At 46.3% G+C, this 23,311-nt stretch overlaps 1 protein-coding gene across 1 annotated transcript in view; it reads right to left on the bottom strand.

The window, feature by feature from the left end:
* The window catches only part of EGF (epidermal growth factor), a 72,294-nt gene extending 49,886 nt beyond the window's left edge, over nucleotides 1–22,408 (bottom strand). Inside the window, exons 1-7 of the mRNA XM_012727988.1 lie at nucleotides 22,285–22,408; nucleotides 12,132–12,331; nucleotides 11,495–11,676; nucleotides 10,618–10,845; nucleotides 9,741–9,943; nucleotides 1,249–1,374; nucleotides 515–637 (exon numbers count right to left, since the gene is read on the bottom strand). Of these exons, the coding sequence (XP_012583442.1) occupies nucleotides 515–637; nucleotides 1,249–1,374; nucleotides 9,741–9,943; nucleotides 10,618–10,845; nucleotides 11,495–11,676; nucleotides 12,132–12,331; nucleotides 22,285–22,408 (1,186 nt within the window). The remainder of the gene's footprint in view (nucleotides 1–514; nucleotides 638–1,248; nucleotides 1,375–9,740; nucleotides 9,944–10,617; nucleotides 10,846–11,494; nucleotides 11,677–12,131; nucleotides 12,332–22,284) is intronic.
* Nucleotides 22,409–23,311: the final 903 nt, after the last annotated feature.

Raw genomic sequence — 23,311 nt, 5'->3', positions numbered from 1 at the left:
CAGAATGGGAAGAGAAGAGAGGATATTACTGGTAAGTTTCCCAAAAATACACCTCGCCAATGCCCAGCCACCCTGGGTTGGCCTGAAGCAGGGGCACGGAGGGCCAGAAGCTTGCACAAGTACAAGCACCTTCTGGCAGGAGCCATCAGAAAGGGGTCCTGCTGCAGGTCCCAGCAAGCAGGGACAAAAGGAGACAGCACATCAGTATAACCGCTGCCATTGTGAGCCCCGATGTGTCTCTCCCAAGTGTCCCTGCAGGTCTCCCCTCTGTGTGGCTCCTGTTTCTCCTTCCCAGTAGGGCCATGGTGCAAGATGAGCTTCAGACTCTGCTCTGGCCCACCTCTGCCCTGTATTACCCAGCTTCACCTGGCCACTCCCACCCACAGTTGCCAAGAGCTAGTCCAGGGGGCTGCATGTAAGAGTGGGCGGGAACATGGCGCCTCCCCTAGCAACCACTTAGAAACATCACTACCAAAGAAGAGGAGTGACACAGCCAATACTTGCTGAGACTTACGGTGACATTGTTTCCCATCAGGAAGCAGAACGAAGCCCACAGGACAGGTGCAGTAGTAGGACCCGGGGGTGTTCTCACAGCCGAGAGCACAGCCATGCTTCCGCGAAGCGCACTCGTTGACATCTACACAATGAGCAAGCGACAGGCAGTCAGATGGCTCTTGGCAAGGCTGGACCCTGCCCCCCCACCCTGCTCTTCACCCCTCACAACCTACAGGGACTCCTCCCCTGAACGTGGGGTCAGCTCCCAGCTTTACTCTGGTGCATAGCTGCCTTGCAGCTCCCTCTAGGTCCTCGGCCACTGGTCCATGTTGGCAGCGAACTACAGTGAGCAGGCAGCTGCCGGGTTGACCAGAAGTCTCTCCCTAGCTAGTTTCCCTGAGCTGGTGCAGGAGCCCCTGAGTTCCTTTCATCAGGAACCCCCCACCCCCACCCCAACCCCAGAGAAAGGAACAAGTTTCTCCTGGCTTCATTCAGGTCAGCCTGGGCCCCAGGAGGCCGTGCAGCAACCCTGCCTTACCTCAGCCCCTGTGTAGGTTCTCAAAGTGTAGGAAACAGGATGAAAAGGACTCAAAGTGTTAAAAAGGCTATAAAGGGGACAGGGATAGAGAGAGTTGCTTTTCGGGGTGCAGGGGCATTTGAAGTGAGGTGCATATCAAGGCTCTCCAAAAACCAGCCTCAGGCTGCAGGCCAGGAGGGCTGACCTGGCCTCGGAGGCCACACCTGTGCCTTTACCTTCGCAGGACTTCCCGTCCAGGCTCAAAGCATAGCCCTCAGCACAGGAACACCGAGGGGTCTCGGGGTCTTGCCAGCACTCTGGATCGCTGCAGTTACCTCTCTTCAATTTGCAGAGGTTTTGATCTAAGAGAGAAAGGGTTTATTTAAAGCAGTGTGTTTTGACAGGGGACAATGCTTGATCCTTTCACGGCTCTTCACAGTTCTGATCTCCACTTCAGAGGTGGCCTTGTTGTGGGGTCAGGCAGTTGCCCGAATTCCACTGTGTTCCAGACACTTCTGTGATTGTCTGACGCCTACGCTCACCCCGGGATCCAGCATCCTGATTTGCTAGAGATAACATTCTTTGGGTTACAAAGACTAAGCATAACTTAATAGCTTTTTCACCCCAATTTGCTTTTATATATCTATAAAGAGGAAGAATAAAACATACTTAAAAATTCTGTAAGTGAATTATCTACTTAATAAGCAAAAAGGATATCTTTCCTACTTACTTAAGAAATAAAAAAGGGTCAGGGACCTGCCTGGTGGTGCAAGGGGATAAAGTACAGCACTGTGTACTTGATCCACAGCCAGGGAATGACCCACAGGGCGCAGCAGACCTCTCCTGTCTCCCCGCTGCTTCCCTTACCAGTGTGTTTCAACTTGCCTGTTCTGCTTCCCACTCTGTCTCTGTGAATCGTCTCATCCCCCTGCACCTCTGGCCTGTACCCCAGTTCTTGCATGCATAAATAAAAAAATCTATATTTTAAAAACACCAATGAGAAAAAAAAGAAAAAAGATTCAAACCTAACAGCATCTGAGGTTTAGATCAGACCTATACTATTTAGGTGTTTTAAGATCATTATTTGAAAAACATTTGTTTATACTTAATATAAACTACAGCCATATGTGTCACCCCCAAATGTCTGAGTTTTGACTGCCAGCAGTTCACATTTTATGCAAACCCAAGGTAAACAAAATCTGCTCGGGGAGGTAGGTGTGCGGCTGAATTAGTCAAATAGATGCAACACCAAATGGCTAACGTGGTACCTTGGATTTCCAGAGCCAAAGTCAAGGAGTAAGCCAGCCAAGGGTATCCCTGTTCAAATTTTGCTCCTTCTTATATATATATATATATTTTTTTGCCAGGGGTTCTGTAGTTCTAGGAACTACAGAGCTTCGTTCTGAGGGCAGATGCCAGGATGCAAGTGGCTGTAAAGGCCACGGGCGAGACAGCAAAGGATGAATGGGGTGATGCCCGCTGAGATTGGGGTGCTCTTGGGACAAGAGATGTTTCAGAGCTTAAGAGAAGGACTGGGCAGTCTGACTGTGAAGGGCACAAGAAAGACGCCACGAAGGGCCTACGTGCAGCCCCAGATTCCACGGGGTTTTTCCTTCTGACCCCTTTTGTTCCCTGACAAACACACTCAACACCACACCCTTTCATTTCAGGTCTCTTCTTCAGCAATCACACTGCAATAGTCAGGTAACAATGTCCCCACCGGAGAAAGCCCCTTGTAGGGCATGACCCCTGCCAAGACTCTGCCTTGACACATCCACAGAAAGGCCTTGCAAGCTGCACTTTGACCATATTTGAAGCTATCCAGATGCAAAGTCTTCACACCACCCTTGGAGAAACACAGGCCCAGCCTTCTCCTGACACACCCAGCTTCATCTCAGTCACAGCGTATCCTTTTATCTAGCCTGTGCTATTCCGAGTGATTTTAAACATGTTTATTCAGGTCTCTTAACAGAATGAAAGGCAGGCCTGCCAGTTATTCAACACCAGCGTGTGTGGCCTGCTACATCAGTCACGCTTGACAAAGAATAGTTTCTGGTGTTCATACCAAAAACTGTGCTTCTTGTCCACAGTTTTGTTGTTCATGATCGTGAGTCATTGCATCACTGTTCTGAATGCTTCATACATCAAACTTTTCATTAAGCAAAATCAAAACCAAAATGACTCAAAGTTTTAAAGTACAAGAGTAACACTTGAAATTTATCAATTTATGGGTGACAAAATGCACCCACTTCGTATTGTTTAAAAAAAAGTTTTTAACTTTAAACTTTATAAATTTCATGAGTGAACGACCATAAAGTTCTGAAAGTTGTGATTCAGCCTTTTGATAGTCCCAAACTGCTACCACTTTTTGAGATAATGAAGAAAAAAGAAAAAGAGGGATTAAGATTCCTGCAAAAATCCCTTATAAAAATCTTTCCAAGCTAGTATAATAGAGAACCACTAGATTCAGAATTAGGGAAAATCAGTTAGGTCTTGGTTTTTGCTTTTGACATCAAATCACTTAATCTCTTTGATCTTCATTTTTAATACTATAAGTAGAGTTTCCTTACTAAAAATTTTGTTTTTACCATTTGATCCAGAATCGGGTGTTGGCATTAAATCTCCCCATGCTTATTCTCTAAAGATTCTCCACCCTTCACTGCTGCTTGGAATAATGAAGAGAGAGCAGACTGACTAATAAGAAAACAGCTCGCGTCTAGGGGCCAGGAGATGCTGTTCTCTTTGATGTGTAGGCCCTGTAATTTTTTTCCGCTTCCTTTGGACTTTTCCATTACTTCTCACCTGCTGTGGCACCTGTTCGTCATCATCACCACGACTAATCTATGCATCTCTTGTGCATTCATCAGTGCCAGTTGTGTGCGCCCCGGAGAACTGGAACCCTTGCACAAAACCCCAATCTCCATGCCACGCCCCCCAGTTTCCAGTTAACCTCACACTAAAACTCAAGCCATGGGGAGACTGCAGGAGCCACGCTACTCTGCAGTTCTGATGACTTATGAACAATGTACATCCCACTTCAGGGACGAACAATTAAGCAGGAGAGCTGCGCGCTTCCCTGGCAAGTACCGAGCCGACGCTGTGACCTGAATTCAGACACTAAACACTTTGAAAGGTCAGGTGAGGAGGTGGCAAAGGATTGAGGGCTGTGATTTTGTTTAATCGCCTTAATCTTCTGCTGTTCTTTAGCTTCAAAACAGGCTGAAGCCAGCATTCTGTAGCTGCTGCTGACCTCAGATAACGTCCTTAGAACCCCTGCATGGAGCTTAATCACCGGAGATCAAATTAAAGGTCCTAATCGTGGGGCTTAATGCCCATCACCCCTGCACATGCGGCTCTCGCTGCAGCCAAGGACAACTTTGTTTCCCCCCCCCTCCGCCCCAGCTCTGGAACAGCACACGGGGGAGCCTCTGTCCTGCTTTTCTCCTCCCATCACACCATTTTTCCTACCATTCAAATTCATGCCAACCTCGCCTTCTCTACAAAACCTTTCTAGTCTCTTCTGTTGGAACCCATTTACGGAATCAGTCTTGCAAGTAAATAGCACTTCCAGTATTTGGCCTTCACAATGAGAAATCTGAAGAATATTTTATAAAGCATTTACTCGGTCACATTTGATTTTCATAATGAGCCCTTGAGGTTATGGCCGGCAAGGAATAGCTCCTATTTCACAGACCGGGCAATGGTGCCCTCAGGGCACCCATGGGTGATAAGAGGGAGTGGGCAGGTGCACACTGCGTACCTGTGCTGCGCGTTCATGTAGAATATATATCATGCTGTAGCTATCGCCACCAGTTTTTACAGAAAAAAATGTCATTATTAATACAAATATATTATTATAAATAAGTTATTGTAAATATTATAGATAAATTATTATTAAATATCTATTATAAATATGTCCTCAGCCCCTAGATGTATTATTATGCTATCACATACATAACAGTATATGTAAATGAACTTCTTATATAACACTGTACACAAATGTATACATGTCAAATATGTACACATTTCTATGGAACATCTTTATATAATATATAGTAAATACTGCATTGTGTAACCCCCTTAATCTTCTTAATTATATAGCAAAATATTATGTATTTATTTACATATTTAACTTTTTTGTACAAATCCAGTTATATTTTTGTTTCTTTTGTTACTGTCTTTCTCACTGATGAATTCTCTGGACTGAAGATTGCCTCAAGTTCCAGACTGCTTAACAGAAAAGCTTATTTTTCTTTGTTCATAGAAAATAATAAGGAAGAAAACACAGGAATGGTCCTTCTGGACTCCTGAAGTTCTTCATGACAGTAAAAAAAGAAAACCTCATTCAGAATTGGCTATTAGGTATCCTTATCCATAGGAGTCCTTTTAGGAATCAGAAAAGTAAATTAACAGCCTCTAGGCAGTTTAAAAATAAAAGCTTTTCACTCTCAAAGCAGTCCCTGGGCACACCGAGTCTTTTTGTTTCATATTGTGCTTCCCCTGGCAAGTTCAGCCAACCTGCAGCCTGCTTCATTTAGCAGGAGATGCGGTATACATACACCACGGGGTAGTATTCAGGCTTAAGCAAGAAGGCAATTTTGACATACGCTAGCAAGAGAACATGTAAGAACCTCGTTATGCTAAGTGAATAAGCCAGGCAGGAAAGGACAAAAACTGCCTGATTCTGTTAAACAAGCAGAATGAGGGCACCCTGTCCCCCCAAACCTGGCTGCTCAAAATGGGTTCTGCCATCTGCTGCATAAAGACTAAACATACTCTTGTGCTTAAGACCTTCAATAGAAAAGAACTTGAATATAATTGTATTTCTCTACACAGAAAGAATACAAGTGAAAAGTTTCCTCATGAAACTCCCAAAGTTACCCACCCCCTTGTGGGTAAATGCCCAGCCAAACAGAGTTGGCCAAATGCAGAGCCACGGAGGCCAGAAAGCTTGTCCCACGTCTAAGGTATTTTCTGGTGAGGATTCAAAGGAAAGGGGCAGAAGGAGCCAGGCAAGTCTGGAAGTGAAAAGAGAAAAATCAAAGTACAAGCCAAGATGAAGGCACCATTGTTAGGCCCCCCAACTACCTCTCACCCAAGTATCTTTCAAATGTTCCCATCTGTGTCTCCAAGTCCCTGGTACAAGTCCAAGACTGAGAAGCAAGCAGAGCTTCTTCACAGGCCTTCGCTGACACATGCATCTTACATGTTGTGGAGTCTTTCTGGTCTTTTCCACAAGTCCTTCCAGCCTTTTCTAGCTTTTCCTTACTACTAAGTTCCATCTTTCTTTGGACAGGGTAAGGAACTTGGAACCTCTCCTTTCTATGGAGAATACACTGCTACTCTCCCACTTAGGAGATATAACATTTCCACTCAGACCACTCTAAACTACTGAGGAAGAATGGTGGGAGCCAGGAGCTGAGGGAAGGGAAGAGTGGGACTTTGTTACTTAATGGGTGTGGCAGATCCACTCTTCCCAGATGAAGGTCTGGAGCTGGATACGGTGATGGTTACTCTGCAGTGTGGGCATGCTCCATGCCACGGAGCTGTCCACTAAAAAATGGTTAAGACGGTAAATCTTATGTGTATCTTACCAAATATATTTATATTTGGGATCATTCTGTTCTAGAGGCTTCCACAGAACCAAGACGTAACCGTTGAACCTCTACCATGATATCATCAAGATGGGTAAGTTGCAAAATAAATAGCTATGAACATCAAACACCCAAGAAGTGGAGCTTAAAATAATGTCACTAATATTCCCACACTAACTCTCAGGTTCAGATAATGAAGTTGTTTGACAGGGCAGCTAGGGAACTTTTTATTTCACACCAACTAAAGGGTGAGATCCAATCTATGTCTGTTTTCAGACAGAGAAGAATGTGTGTGTGTGTTTGTATGAAAGAGAGATTATTCTGAGTTCCTAAAACTAAAAAAAAAAAAAAAAGAGTGAAATAAGGCTTCAATTTATGAAAACATACACCATTTCCAGGGTCCCTGCCCCCAGTCTCCCAGTCTAGCGGGCAGTGAGCAAAGCCACCTCACAGCAGGACTCCACTGCCTGAAGGTAAAGCCAGAGTTTTCAGGTGGAAAGAAAGAAAATAAAAAGATTAAACAATGGGTATCCAATGTGCATCTCTGCAGTGCATTCTAGCACCAGCCCACTTTAGGTCAGGACAACTTTGAACTGGAAACTTTCCTACTGAGCGGAATCACATTCTTAATGTCAGTGACTCACTATTCCTCCCTGTATTAGCTAAGTTCATGTTTGTGTGCATTGCAACAGTTCTCATGGAGTAAAATCTGTTGGATCACTTCCCAGGTTGGAAGCCTCACTCTGAGAATCTAATAAGCTCTATGATTCTTGTACAGACTTTTGTTTTCAGTCAGCAGCTCTGGGACTGATGCAAACTGAAGAAATCTCACTATGAGGCCAAGAATATGCCCATGACAGCTTTCCCAAACACAAATCAGACCATTCTTAGAGAAGAAATGGCAGACCACCGTGGGAATGTGACTGGGCTCGGTGTCTGCCTAGGTTTAAATCCCTCTTCCACCACCGTGTGACCTTAAGTAGCTGTTGAGATCTCTGAATCTCATATTTTGAATCCATGAAATGATGATTCTTAGTGTCACTGTGAAGATTAATTGAGATACTGTAGGTAACACTCAGAATGGATAATCCTGCACACACTCAACAATAATGGACATTTGTATTATTTTTTAAAACAATCCAACCTGTCCCAGTTTTCTGTTTCACTTCCTATACATCCGAATGATACCCGGCAGCAAGGGGCCCTCAAGCCAGCCAGAGACACCGCTCAAATAGTTTACCAGCCACTGTCTAAGTTCTTCACCCTTCTTCACCCTTGTGCACAATTGCAAGACTATTTAGGCTCAGGAAGTAACAACAGTGGGATTTATTTAATAAATCAGGGGAAAACGAGTTACGGAGGCCAAAGCATGGCAGTTCACCTCATCCAAAGCAATATCCAGTCTTTTCCAGCCCTAAACTACAGCAGCAAGACGCGCCTTCCTGCCACTGAGGACGCCCAGCTCCTCTCCCCACCATAGGCCACGGGCTCAAAATGGCGCCTCCTCGCCTCTGCCGACACACAGCCGCCACACTCCAGGCCAGGTCCGCCTCTGCAAGACCGCAGAAGCCGCCAAGGGAGACGCTCCCACGGCTGCCAAGATGCCCCCACGCAACGCCAGACAAGCAACACTCAAAAACAGCATGGCAGCAGCTACAAGACACCACAAACGGCCACTCACGCAGCTCACTGAGGCGCCCGCTCAGGTCTCCGCCCTCCCGGCCAGGCTGTTCCTGCAGCAAAACTGGGTACAGTTTTAGTCATCCAGCTCGTTGCAAAGCCTCCGAGCTTTTGTCTCAGAGGTGGGCTGCTGGAGGCCTCTCCATGTCCTTCTGAGGCCCACAACAGCCTTCTGGAAGATTGGAGCAATGAGGGACAAAGTTGCTCACCCCACAATGGCTGAAGATGCTGGAAAATCAGAAAATTCCTCAGGTCTGAATCATCCTGGGCTCTTTCTGCAGTTCCTTGTATTTTTGTCAGCCTCAACCCCAAAGAGGGATACTTTTTTAGCATTTTCCCTAGAGCTATGTCTTCTCACCAGGGAGCACCACCTGTATGGGTCTTTGACTACACAAAGGCCTCCCAAAGTATTCTTTGTACTGTTGGGGGCGCTAAAGCATATCCTGAAGGAACTCCACAAACATAGGTTTTATGGACTCCACCCCCAGCTCAAAGAGCCGAGGACTACAAATCCCATAATGTCATCACTGCGGAGAGAGGATGCTGGGAACTGAGGGTGGAGTTAGGCAGCCAGGCTCGCTGTATAACGGGACATGTAGGCCTTGGGGGCTCTTGGTTTTTCCACCGGCTTCAGCGTGCTGTCGGGGTTCCAGCTCAGCGGAACTGGTAGGAAACGTTCACCCATTTTTCTCTCTTTCTCTCTGATTATTCCTTTCCTCATTTCCCCTTTTTGCAGCAAACCCCTTATTAACCTTGCTATGTGTGCCTGCGGTTGAATCTCCTTCTATGTTGCTTTTAAGCGTGTGGGTGAGGACCGAGTCAGGCCAGGCCATTGCACATTGGGCTTGCCCTGTAACACCACCTCTAACCTCTTTCTTGAGACCTAGACCAACTTTTTTCTCAAACAAAGAGAAAGGGTAGAAAGCGTGAAGGGCTTCAAGACACAGTGAGCTTCAAGCTGCAGAGGCCTGGTCTAGAATTCAGCCACAGAGAAAACTGATTTAGAACACTGGGGCGTTTGTTCATAAGGCAGCAAAGGGAACAGCCCAAGTGAGGTCTGTCCAGCCAATGAAAAGGGAGTGACAGGCACTCAGTATGCTTTAGAATGTGTCTCCTGTGCCCAGGGGAGAGTGCCCAAAGGTGTTTTTTTTTTTCTTGTTGTTGTTGTTGTTTTGTTTTTTGCTTTTTTTCTCCTTTCCCCCCCAACTGTCTGTGAAATGTCTTCTCATTCTAGCAGAATGACCACCGATAGACCAGGCCAGAAATATTGATTGGAGTATGATGGTTACAATAAAGGAGAGAAATGATGTCTGAGGCATGTTTAGGAAGTAGAATGGGGAGGATGTGCGTTAGATTGGAATTGGGAGGGGAGACAAGGATGTCCCGTCTGTGACTTGAGTAAGTAGATGTGGAGACTGAGTGCTCGGTGCTGTTCAAGGTAAAGGCAGACTCACCAGACACCCAGGCGCTGCCCTCTGCTTTGGGCTGGGGAAGTGGGTGCATGACTTTAATTCCATCAGGTGGTACAGGTGATGGAGGGAGGTGCATCCTGACCATGTCCTTCCCCGTGTGCTTGTTAGCTATCCAGATTGTGTTCTGTTTCCATGTTGAGTAGAAGATACGGTCCCCAAAGATGGACATTGAAAATAAAGGGTGCCTGCGAACCAATAGGAACAAAACATGATGAATGGCTGAGCCTCTCTTTCTGGGGCTTATTCAAGTTTCTGTTGCTTTCCAATCATTGTTTGAATGTCAGATGTCAATCCTCTATTTCCATCATTTCTCAGTTGGGCTTGGAAACAGAAGTGACGTGAACATTTTATGCTCATAGACACCATCTGAATAAGGAGAACTCCAGAGCTATTTTCTGATTCTTTTGCAAGTCAGCACCTAAGTGTGATGACAGTAAAACAGGGAAGAACAGAAGAAATAGCATGAGTCGCCTTCTGGTTTTATCAATTATTCATGACTCATTTATGCTGTTTGCCACAAGCTGGTGAGTCAGTTTCCTGCAAGATAATAAGTCAAGTAAAAGGCAGGTGCTTTCCAAAATATATGGTCATTCTGAATAAGTGACTGAAAATTAGCACATGAAAATATATTATGGGCCCAACACTGTCAGTTATTTTTATTTGCATTTATTTACTTAATCTTGGAGTATGATGGTTCCAATAAAGGAAAGGTAAGTCCTGTGACTTACCTGAAGTCACTCACCCCATAAATCGTAAACCCGGTAGTCTCAGACTCCAAACCCACGGACAAAAGTAAAGTTAATTCCTACACAAGCTTCACATGGCAGTTGTTTTGTTTCCCACCAAAAGCAAAACTTACCGAGTAAGATGTTTGTGGACAAGGACAGAACCTCCGTCGTAATCACAGGAGCAAATCCGGGAAGCACTTCCGGAAACACGGTCCTGGGTCCAGAAGAGTCTTTTGCTGCGCACATCCAGAGACAGAGCGGCTATTTTCTCTGATGTCTCCAACAGAGTCTTCCCTCCCATACCATTGAGATCTGCTCTGTGGAGGCTGCCAGGTGCCAAGGAAGACCAAAATATAAACCTGAGGAGAAACACATCACACAGACACGTGAGTCACTTCAGTGGCTGATCTTGGTTGCTACTATCTAGATAGCACAGCCGGTATTTCATTCTTTTTATGTATTTATTTTTGCATAGAAGAACTGGGGTATAGGCCAGAGGTGTCCCTATAGCAGGACAGGCACATCTACTAAAATAGACTGCTGAGCAATGGGGAGACAGAAACAATGGGGAAATAGGAGAGGTCTCTTGCAACTTGTGGGTCAGCTCCCTGGCTGGCGATCAAACTTGTGCTGCTGTGGCTGTGGATAGCTTCATAGTGCTGAGACTTAACCCCTCTTACCACCAGGGAGGCCCATTCATAAAAACTTAATTCTGTGAGTAGTTATTGTCCTGTTATGGCAGTTCCATGTGATTTCAAGTTAGATGGACATTAGGTTTCTATTGCCTGAAACCAGATCTTCATCAGAAATGCTCCATTTTGGACTCCCAATGAAGGAGCAGACCTCAGTTAAGCTTCATACCCATACTATTGGAAATGGTGTCTCCAGAATGCATAAGAGGGTTGTGGTCTTGACAAGAAGGTCCCTTTGAGTTCACAAGGGTGTGATTCTAAGTATCTTCATCAGATTTTGAAATATATGGCAAGGTTGGAAAACCGCATAACTTACCTTTGTACTGGATCAACTGTAATGTGTGCGGGATGTTTTGAGGCGCTTATGAGAACCCGGGAGTTGTTTCCATTCATATCTGTTGCTGTGATGACTCCTTCCTGTTTACTTAACCAGATAAGTTCTTCATTTATCCAGTTGATTGCCATTCCTGCAACATGTTTCTCTATATCACATACTCTCTGTAAAATCCAATTTCAAAACTGTTATGAGCTGCATTCCAGTTCAGCTATTTCTTAGGCATTTGTAGAGATGTAACAGTGTATGTCATATGTGTGTAGATATGTAATATGTGCGCATAGTGGTACCATGTCATTGAACAAGCTCGTGAGCCTGGCATTGGTGTTTAGAAGCTTCCAAAGGGAGAAAGGAAGGATGTCAGCATAATTTTGACAATAAGGAGGTTTGTTAGGTGAGATCACCATTTTGTAGTTACAGCAGACTATTTGTATAATAATCTACTACTCCATAATAATCTTTCTACTCCAGTGGCATTCAGCTAGAGAGAGTATTCTGTCACAGGAAACACAGGACAGTGTCTGGGGACATTTTTTGCTTTTTACAATGTATGGACTACAATCCTGCTTGTCAGCTTGTACAAAATATACCCCCAACACCATAGGAAATGACACTTCACCTCTTGCCTCGTCCCATTCAGAAAAACTCTTTGCAAAAGTTGTCTTTCTAAATCTACCCAATAGATTCTTTCTTCATTGTAATGGAAATCCATGATCACTGATAGACCCGCGTCAGCCACCAGCTTTTCATAGTGAGTCCCTTCCAGGTCAATCCTGAAGATACTATTTCCATGGGAGAAAATCAAGAAGGGAGCAGGACCTGAGTGGGAAGAAAGACAGCAAGCTATATCATGTGGATATATTATCTCATTTAGCAAAATAGTTCCTCATGGCAAGACCTGTAAGTCCTCGGGGCAGCACCCCACAGATCCCCAGCTGACACCATCATCACCTCCATTACACCAAGATGATGACTGACAGGGGTCGTGGCTTTCCCAAAGTCGGGTGATTTTGCTTGGTCTCTCCTCCACCGAGGACAGGGAGGTTTCTCTCACACTGCTTTAGAAACTTTGGACCTGCTGGGTGGAGAGGAGAATTGGAGAATTCCAACCTCATCTTGTAATGGGGTGGTCCCCAGGAAAAGGAATGGTTCCAGATTCCCTGCCCCACCCACAGGAGGGTAGAGCTGAGCCATGAGAAGGATCAGGAGAGGAGATAGGAGGAGCAGGAGGCAGAATGGAGAGCTAGGAGACCTGAGGGAGGCACAGAGAACAGTCATGTGAAGAAATGGTTCTTGGTTTCTTAGTCCCGTACTAGTTGTAACAGAGGAAGGTGAGAGACCCGTGAGGAGGTTCACTACGGCAGCATTTATCTTGATTTTGACTTTGCTCTTTTCTTCCCAGATTTGTGACCCTTTTCTATGGGTCACAGCCAGTAAGCGCTTTAGACTTGTGGTGGGCTTTCAGGTTTTTCTTTGGGCCAGTCCCTTTTAGGTTGGCTTTTCTGTATTGCACACTCATTGTATTAAAGTTCTTTTCCATTAAAGGTCTTAGATATTTTGTCTTGATGTGGCAGATGGCAGAACCTATTTAGAGCTGCCAGGTTTGGGGGCTCCAGGGTGCCCTCTCCTTGCCCTCAGACAGTCTCACTTCCCTGCTGGCTTCACTCCGTTCTGCTTGAACGTTTAATGTTACTACCTTGATGGGCATGATATATATGTTTGTTAAGGACCAAACAAGATTATGCTTTCACTCAGGGCTTAAATGCTACAGTCAGAAGATACTAGAGGACATTGCAGAATGGACATGCAGGAATGAAGAACAGTAAAGTCTTGAGAGTTTGAAATCGTTTTAAATGTCGTGAGGCTTAGTTCAAGTCATGTTCCCCACAGCCCCTCCACAAACACGCCCTCTGCACCCATTTTGGGCTGAATCTCACTGACACTGTGGCTGTAGGATCTGAGCAGCAGAGGAGACAGAACAGGGGCATCGAGCTTGGAGCGCGGGAGTCTTGGCCCAGTCCCTGCTCTACCAGCTCCTCAGACATCTCACAGGATGTCTGTCGTCAGAGGATTTGGAGGGACAGAAAAGGAAATGATAGGCACAAAAATACTGCATTAATCATTGGGTTCTACACAAGTGCTATTTTTGTCATGACTAATTCGCCTAACCAAGGTCTCAGTCCTAGCTTCGTGGCTCTGTTGGGGTCTGGACACAGGACTAGAATGTTGGTGTAACTCACCTGCACTGTGGCAGTGGATTGTGGGGAGAAGGAAGACCCCCAAAGGCAGCCTTAAAGCCAGAGCTTCTCATCTGGGCCCACACATGGTGGTGGCCTCTGAAATGAGAGCCCCTAGTGCCCTCCTGGAAGTGTGTATCATGACCTCATTTTTTAATCATTAGGAAGATGAAATTTCATGCCAATTACTTGGAATTCTTCTTGCCGTATAGTAAGTTCTTGGTAAATGCTGGCTATTCACTTCATAAAATGCCATCAGCTGAGATATATCAGGCACAGCTTTTCATCCAACTGTGTACATTTTCTAATTCTGGTTTCTTCAAAATTTCAGCACTATAGCCTGTGAAGTTTTCCATAGTGTTTGCTGACAAAAGAACAGACTGTTACTGTTACAGGGCAGGGAGAGGGGCACTCTAAAACCCCCAAACCTGCCCGTTCTAAATAGGTTCTGCCGCCTGCCACATCAAGATAAAACATGTAAGAACTTTAATTAGTCTGTAACAAAGAAAAGGGGAAGAATGAAGTTTCCAAATCAAGCAGTCCAAGTTAGCCTTCCTCACGTGGGTACATGTCCAGCCAAACAGGGCTGGCCCAAACAGGACCACGGAGGCCTGAAAACCTGCCACACGGCTAGGCCCGTGGGAGGGGCCCGTGGGAGAGGGGCAGAGACATCCGGGCCAGTCTGGGAGGAAAAGAGCAAAATCCAAAGCAAGACAAAGACAAAGCTGCCATCGTTAACCTCCCCATGGGTCTCCCCCAGATCTGTTTCGCCTGGGCAGGACCAAGAAGCAAATGCAGTTTTTCTCTTTTCTCCACGCGCCCCCTCCGGATCTCTTTCTGGCCTCCATCTTGCTTCCTGAAGACTTTTTCAGTCTCCTCTGCAGCTTCTCCCTGCTCAGCTCCACACTTCCTGGGGTGTGGCTGGGAGGCTGGAACCTCCCCTTTTTCTGGGAACCCCACTGTTGCATGGGAAAACTTGGGGTGGTTTTCTGGGATTATTTTAGCCGAGTCTCCCACAGCAGGAAGCATCAGTGTGGGTCTGTCCTGTTGTTCCTTTGGAACGACAGCTTTTACCCAGAAAGCTGAGCACACAAGCTCGTGGGCATAAACCTGGATATAAGCGACTGTGAATGGTCTTTCCACAACACTTCTTTTCAATATCTTACTTGTCTTGTGGCTTCATGTTATCAATGCTTTGAGGCAAATTTTGCATCTGATTGGAGGCTCATTGGTAATAATATGCAGAAATTCACTTTTCAGGCCTTCCTGATGTCTCTCATTTTTTGTCAAATCTGAGGAAATGTACATGTTCTTACCTCTAGTACAACCAGCCAAGGACCTAGGGACTATTGGAAAGCTCAGTGGTCCTCTTCTGTCCTTTTCTCCTACGTTTGTTTCAAGATTGTGTGCGATCTTAGCTCCCTTGCAGGACAGTTTCTAAGCCACCAGCTGAATTTTGCAAGAGTTTTTTTTTTATAAAGAAGCCCTGGGCAGGACCCCACTGTCCACTGGGGAGCCCCTGAGGGTCAGGATCAGCAATGTCACCCCCCCTTCAATATAATTCAGGTTGAATAGATATTTGCTAAATTCACTGGATTGATTCATTGGTATAATTTCTATAAAAAGGCTTCTCAGTCCTATTTGTTAGAACTAGATGTATTAAGAGACTTCCCCTAAAGCAACTTAGCATATTCATCTGTTTCAGTAGGAATAGCTAATGATTATGTGGTGGGGGAGGCCTGTGGATGGTGAACTTTATAAAATAAGGGCCCAGAGTCTGAGTTGTTCAACTTATAGGATCCTGGTAGGTTGGTTATCTCTCTCTGGCTCCCTCCTCATCTGTAATGCTAGAGAATCACAGGACGTTCAGTCTTGTCTAACAATTTAATTTAGTTCCTGTCCTGCCTAGAATACAGAAATCAATGGTTTCCTTGTCTGTGTAATTTTTATAAAGAAGGTTAAATGTACGGCCAACTCCGAAATAGAGGTCACTCATCCTAACCCCTATTTTCTGTGGAATTGTATGTAACAAGGTTAGCCCCAGGGTAAGGGGAGGGTCCAGGTTCCCTGCCCCACCCAAGGGAGGGTGGAACAGAGCTGAGGGAGCAAGGAAGAAGTGTTACAAGGCAGGGAGAGGGGCACCCCTGAACCCCCAAACCTGCCTGCTTTAAATAGGTTCTCTCATTCACCGCATCAAGACAAAACATATAAGACTTTTGGGCCCTCGCTGGTGGCGCAGTGGGTTAAATCACAGCACAAAGAAGCTAAAGCCACTTCCGCATGAGTTTGATCCCCGCCTGCCCCGAGGTGACCACATGGTGGCAGACCTCTCCTGACCCGCCTGCTGCTCCCCTCAGCAGTGTACTTCGTAGATCTGCCTGTTCTGCTCCCAGCTCTGTCTCTGGTGAATCCTCTCACCCTCTGCATCTCTGGCCTATACCCCAGTTCTGTACGAATAAATAAATAAATCTTTAAAAATATATATAAGACTTTAATGAAAAGGGACTTTAGTACAGTGAGTATACAGTACAGAAGACAAAGAATATAAGTTCTAAATCAAACACCTGAAGTTACCCATCCCCTCATGGGCAAAAGTCAACCCAAAAGGGATGGGCCCAAAGCAAGGCCTGAAAGCCCTCCACAAGCCTAAAGCATCTTCTGGCCGGGACCCATAGAAAAGGGTCAGAAATTGCCAGACAAGTCTGTGAGGAAAATCAAAATCAATATAAACGCTGCCATAGTCACCTCCCCACGGGTCTCTCACCCACATCTCTTTCAACCAGTCCAGGGCCAAGAAACAAGCACAATTTCTTCATCACATGCTCTGTGCTCCATGTGGCTTCCTCAGGCCTCCCTCCTGCTCTCCCTCTTGCTTCCTTCTTCCTCAGATTCCTTCTCTTCTTTTCTCTGCTGAGCTCCACCCTCCTTCTGGGTGGGGCAGGGAACCTGGAACTTCCCCTTTGCCTAGGGACCACCCTGTTACCAAGAACTGCAGGAGACCTAGAGGCACAGGGAGCAGAGACAAGTGAAGAAGCTGCACTGGCTTCTTGGTCTTGAACTGGCACCGGGGACTTGGGGGACAGGGAAGGAGACACTTGAAACAGAAGTAGGTGAGAGACCCGTGGGGAGGCTGACTGGCAGCCTTTATCTTGATTGTGATTGTGCTCTTCTCCTTCCAGACTTGTCTGGCCCCTTCGGCCCCTTTCCAATGGGCCTAGAAGGTGTTTTAGACTTGTGATGGGCTTTTGGGCCTCCGTGGCCCTGCTCTGGGCCAAACCTGTTTGGCCACGTCTTTACCCACAAGGGGTTGGTAACTCTGTGTGCTTATTTGGAGACGATTTATCTATTCTTTCTCTTCTCTTGTCTTTATTGATACCTAATTGTACTAAAGTTCCTTCCCATTAAAGGTCTTGTATGCACTAGAGAATGTTTTATCTTGATGCAGAAGATGGCAGAAGATGTTTTAAGAGCAGGCAAATTTGGGGGTCCCAGGGTACCCATCACCCTGCCCTGTTGCAGAATGTTTGTCTCTGCTTCTCTAAAGTTCAGTATCAAATCAACATTATGTCGCTATGAGCTCTGCTAAGGAAAACAAAACAATAACCTAAAACAAACAACCTCCCACAAGAGACTAAAATCTCACCACTCTACAGGAAGCCTAAAAAGCTAATCAGTTGATTGCATCTGTAAAAAAATGTATTGGAAGTACAAGGTATGGCGTGCATCTCATTTATAAACAATATATTTGCCTTCTCCTAGTAATACTTTTACAAATAATGTAACTCAAATTGCAAGGCTAAACAGATAAATATTTGCCTATAGATATAACATCTGAGCGTTCTGTGATTAAACAAAAGCAAAAGCAAATTAAGATGTCTCCAGCAGAATTCCATTGTTCTCGTTTAGCCCACCATAACCGATGCTCATCCAACCTCAGCTGTGTGTACAGCTATAAAGAAATAGGAAGAAAATGCTTCACTTTTTTTGGACTTTTGAGGGTAAATGTGACAGATCAATAAGGATAATTACCTAGAAAAAAATAATGAATTGGATTTTGCATCATACTTTATCGTCATGGAGTGGTGAAAAATAATTGATAGAGCCTACTTAGTCCCTTCCAAGAAATCAACTTCAGATTTCAAGCATTGTCAAAAATTTGAAGAAATAGATATTAGAAAAACTACACAGCAAAGGTACTTTAACATTTCTGGTATGGTATTTGGTGGAGAGTGATAGCTATTGCCTACTGAGAATTCTGTGTCCGCAAGATTCTAAGAACCTGAAATAATTTATTAGTCTTCATAACAATCCTATGAGGTAACTACTAGCAATGCACTTCAGTGACATAACTGGACCTTTCAGTTTTAAAAGCTGAGGCCTAACACACCTGCCAGGCAGAACACAGGGACTCAGCGAGACAAATCCAGGCCAAGGACTGCAAATGAGCATGACGTGAGATCCGGTTGTCTCAACCTCTGGATTCTCTCCGGTGACGTCAGCCCATTTGCACAGTCATGCACTTGATCCTTTCAGACCGGTATTTTGGCGTTTCTGTTGGAAGTGTAGACATATTGTAAAATGTTCTGAGCACCCCCCACCCAACCCCTTGGTCTAGTAGACAAGAGAGCAAAGCCATGTGCCTCTGTGAAGTTGAAGCAACCTTGCAAAGATCTGCTGCCGTGGGTAAGCCAGCCTATCACCCTGTGAAGGACCACTGAGCTGAAGAGAGTAGTTTCCAACCATGGGTACCCAGCCTCTGTGCGTCCACAGTGCATTTAGAAACCTGGGAAGTGATTAAGACCCGGTATTTGCTTAGATGGCATCAACATATGCTCTGGACAAAATAACTTCAGACAGAACTTATACTTTTTATGTCGACAATTCAATAATACTGTCTAAAAGAACTAACCTCAAATTTGCAATTGTTGGGACAGTTTTCTATTTTATAAATAGAGTAAATTTGTGAGATTGGTTGTGTGTCGGAAAACTATCCACCCGCAGCATTTCTGGCTAGCTTTGAATTGCAGAAAACAATACATCAATTTTTAAGAATGCTCCCTCTAGTGGACATTGTTGGGTGTTTTTTAAAGGTATTCTAAGGTCTCCCTTAGTGGCCTAAGTCTAAAGTCTCAGCGCTATCACCAGTAGGACCTGAGTTCCATCCCTGGCCAGAGAGCTGACCTACACGGCACAGCAGACCTTTCCTGTCCTGCCCACTACTCCCCTCAGCCGTGTGTTTCAGTCATTCCACCTTTTCTACTGCCCGCTCTGTCTCTGGTGAATCCTCTCACTCCTCCCCGCTCACCTAGCACCTGTGGCCTACACCCCAGTTCTTCACACCAGAAGAAAAAAGGGGTGATCATGAACACAATCCTGACAGCAATCTGAAAAGAGGGCAAGTAATTATATTTATTGCACAGAGAAGAAAACGAGACACCCATTCGCAAACTGCAAAGCCGGGATTTGAACCCAGGTCTGTCACCAAAATGTAAACTCAGAGATCACAAGCCGTGGTGGGTGGGTTTATTCACAAGGTATCTTGCCTACAAGATTATTTTTGTAGTTTTTTTTAAATTTAAATTAAAAAAAGAAAAAACCTTTAGCATAATTCTGCCTGAAAAAAACAAACAGGACTCTGATCATGGCATTAGGCAGGTTTGCACATGACTGAAAAGCTGGCCCAACCTGGGCGGGTGCTGCTATTGGTGCTTTCACTGTTGACAGCTAAAATCGATCTCCCGGTTGGCTCTCACAGTACCCAAGTTCCCTCCAGCCGCCAGCTCTCTGGGGATTGGCAGATTTTTCTCCCCGCCCTTATTTACCTGGGAAGTTCATAAGTGTAATGCAGGTGCAGACATCAAACGGGGTTAGTTCTCTTTTCTCAGTGGTATTGAAGACCAGGCAGAGAGCTTTGCGCCATCATCCGCCACTTGGTAGAGCTTTTCTATGCTGTTTGCCTCACCAATTGCAGCTCAAACAGTAGCTCACAGAGTATCAGACCCCACCCCCACCCACCCAAACACAACGAAAAACAGGCAGGGTGGGGGAGAGAGAAAATGAAAAGAAACCCTATTCGGTGTCGTCATTAGTCTTTTGGTTTGTCCGGGGACGGTCACAGGAGTATTAGCCTGGTGTGACCTGGCCAGAATCTTGTCAGACCACAAAGCGTTCTTCCTGCCAGAGGTGGTTTGTGCCCATGCCAAGAGCAAAACAAGGCAGGTAGATTGTAAGTCTGTTTACAGAGGAGAAATACTACCCCTGAAATGCTGGGGACTGGAGGGTGGCAGTGAAAAGGGGTGTGGGTTTGCAGGTGTGAGCCAGGCAGGTGCGGTGGGAGGGCAGGAATGTCAAGCCGTGACTTTCGAAGGCAGCAGGGACAGAGAGCCAGAGTATTCGCACCCCCTAGGGTCTGGCCGTGTCCAGTCACTGATATCCTAGGGTTTGATTTGATCCGATATTTAGCCAAGACCCTAGAAGCCAAGAGGAAGTTTATTGAGCATGACCTACTAGCTCTGTGCGTTTCATTGTTATGTCATGCGATCCCACGCCAATCCCGAGGGGGGTGGGGTATTTTGATTTCTCGCCATAATCCAACATTATGCAACTATTTAGTAGGCGGCAATGGGTTTGAAAGGATGTGTGTTTGCTTCTAAAGCCGGAGCCCCTTCTGCAGCATGACACAGCCCTCTCCCTGCGCCCCTGGGGGTCTGCAGGTGTAGTTGCGGCCACCTGCCTGGGGAGGGCGCTGCTGAGCTGCGCGCAAGGGCGTCAGAGCCGCAGGCTGGCAGGTAGGGGCTGTTCCCTGAGTCTCCAAAACTGTGAGGCAGGTTCCTTCCTGTACCTGTTTGCTCTCTCCGCTTCCAATACAGCAACTTGGCCCCTCTTCCCTAAACGCCGGTTTCCCTTCTCCCCTGCTGCCCCACGCCGGGGGGCAGTACCCGAGCGTGGTCACTTGCAGCTACTCTCGGAAAATCCTCCCTCCCGGGCAGGCTCCAGTTCACTGGACAGAACTGTCCAGATGCTGTCCCGTCTGCCTCCAGCTGCTGAGTAACAGGTGAGCCAGGAGTTCCTGTCTGTCACGACCCCTGTGTGTTGCTGTGCTATAGAGCTTAGCAGGTCCGGGGAGACACTGGTTCACACAGCGAATATACAGTTTGTGCTTTGAAAGCAGGAAAGTTGTCCGTGCTGGGGACAGAGAGATTAATTGGAATCCAGCCCCAGGCTTGCCTGCTTGCCTGATACAATGAGCAAGGGCTGGACAGAGTCCTGAGGTCAGAGCAAGGGCCGCAGAGTTCCTGCTTCGGAACTTCCTTCTCAGGGAGCCAGGGCCTCGGGCCGAACGTCAGCAGTGTGGCTCAGCCTTGGTTTTTTGACTCCCTTTATTTTCTGCTGTCTTTTGGAGATTTCTCTGCAGAACACAATTACTGAGTTTCCCTTCGGCTGTGTTTTGTGAGCAGCCAAAGCAATTCGCAAAAGGGTAAGACAGTAAGATTGCAAAGTCGAGCAATTCATCAAGGAGATGGAAATAACAGCCTTATTTTTGCACAGGTTGGAGACCCAGCCAGGGATGAAGTGAGGTTTGGGTGGGGGGGAGGGGTCAGGCAGAGCCCTATAGCAAGCCTGTTACTGCATTAGTAAAATAGCAGTTTCCCCTGACTCCAGCCCCGTTGCTTTCTGCAGGGGGTGGGCACACCGTCATTTCTAGCAGTCACTATGCACCTGTTAATGAAGAACTGTCAGGACTTCCGAGCCTGGGGAGAGCAGCAGGGAAGGAGGTTTCACAGGACCCCAAAGTAGACATTCTCAGTGACAACGTCACCTTTGCACCTACTTCCTTTTCCATTTCTCACTAATTTTAGCAACTGGTATCTTTTTTTCCCCAAGTTTATTTTTTTTTTAAAGACTTATTAATTTGTGCATACAGAGCTGGGGTAAAAGCCAGAGGTGTGGGACAGTGAGAGGCTTCACCAGTGACAGAGTGGGGAGCAGAACAAGCAGATCCATGAGGGGAGCAGCGGACAGGTCCGGAGAGGTCTGCTGTGCAGCAGCTGGTATCTTACACCAAATTATCACCTAAGTGTTTGTTTACTGCTCATGTCAGAAAGAGCACCAAGCTTTACAGGAACATCCAGCTGCTTAAAAATCAGCCTTACTCACTCACGCACAAAGTTGGGGAGCTTTAGGTTGTTACAGTTGTCGGGGAGCCAGGAAGTGCTAACAGCCAGATGGGATATATATGTGCAAGAGAAAACAAAAAATAAAACCAATAGGCACACCCCAAGACCAATGAGAAGAGGCCCCGGTGCCAGGGAGTGTCAGCTGCCAGAGGTTTCACAGGACAGAGGTTGTTACAGTTGTCGGGGAGCCAGGAAGCGCTAACAGCCAGATGGGATATATATGTGCAAGAGAAAACAAAAATAAAACAAATAGGCACACCCTAAGACCAATGAGAAGAGGCCCCGTTGCCAGGGAGTGTCAGCTGCACCTGAGGGCATTTTCCAGGGAGAGGCAAATTCTTTGAAAGGGGTCACTCACCCACACAAGCAGGAGTCCCATCGTCCAGCGCAGAGTCAGGACAATTCCAGTGCTGGGGTGCTGAGAGACCAACATCACTAAATCTAAAAACTACCAGCCACAGAACAAGCACAAGCAACTGCATTCTGATGGACGTGACTGTCAATAGAAAATAGCTCGACTTTCCTGGAGCCTCGCCCAGTGGTCATTCCCTGTCCTGTCCACACAGTGGGCCTGCGGGCTGGGCATCTCTTACTCCATGGCTTTGCCGTCCCCTGCAGCTCTTTCCCTTGAGCTCATAATAGCATCAGATGCAGCCTGAGAAGGGCGCACAAGGAAAGATCTCTTATCCGAGTTCTGGGCAGCCAGGAGTACTCGACACCCTCTTGTCAAATTTCTCAAGTTGAAGGGCCACGCGCAGGCATGTGCTGAGTCGACTGTGAGGCCCAGGGATGCCCAGGCTAGAGAGCAAATAGGAAGAATTGCTAGAATGTCCCAGCCGCGGCCCTTGGGTAGGTCTCAATGAAGAAATATGGAAGACTAGTCCTCCCTAAATACAGTTCTCTTTTTGTCAAATAGAGTGACTCCCCTTTTTAAAGCCCTTGGCTCCACCTCCTGCCCTTTAGTGCCACTTGAGAGAGCGGCTGTTTGCAAATGAATGCAGGCAGTTCTCCACTCCAGGAAGGCAGGGCCAGCTGCCAACGGGCAGATAACTGGTTACTCGCCATAAATATTCCAGGCAGAAGCAGGGAGAAAGCAGTTAGGAGGTGGTGGCATCGTCCCGCAGCTTTGGGGGTGCTGCGCATTTTGGCTGTGGTTTAATATCTTGAAGGATGGACGTGAACAGGCCATACGCACCCATGGCAGACAGAGCTGCAGAACATGCACCCTGCTGAGGAGCAATCCTCAGGGAAATCGCCAGTGCATGTTCCTGGTGGTGACCCTTTTCTCTCCTGTACATTATATTTTAAAGATAAATTTATTTACACACACAGAATGGGGTACAGGCCAGAGGTGCCAGGGCGGTGAGAGGATTCACCAGAGACAG

This window comes from Condylura cristata, unplaced genomic scaffold (genome assembly GCF_000260355.1).
Source record: "Condylura cristata isolate star-nosed mole 26May11 unplaced genomic scaffold, ConCri1.0 scaffold00021, whole genome shotgun sequence".
Classification (NCBI taxonomy): domain Eukaryota; kingdom Metazoa; phylum Chordata; class Mammalia; order Eulipotyphla; family Talpidae; genus Condylura; species Condylura cristata.
This window is presented reverse-complemented; position numbering and strand designations above follow the sequence as displayed.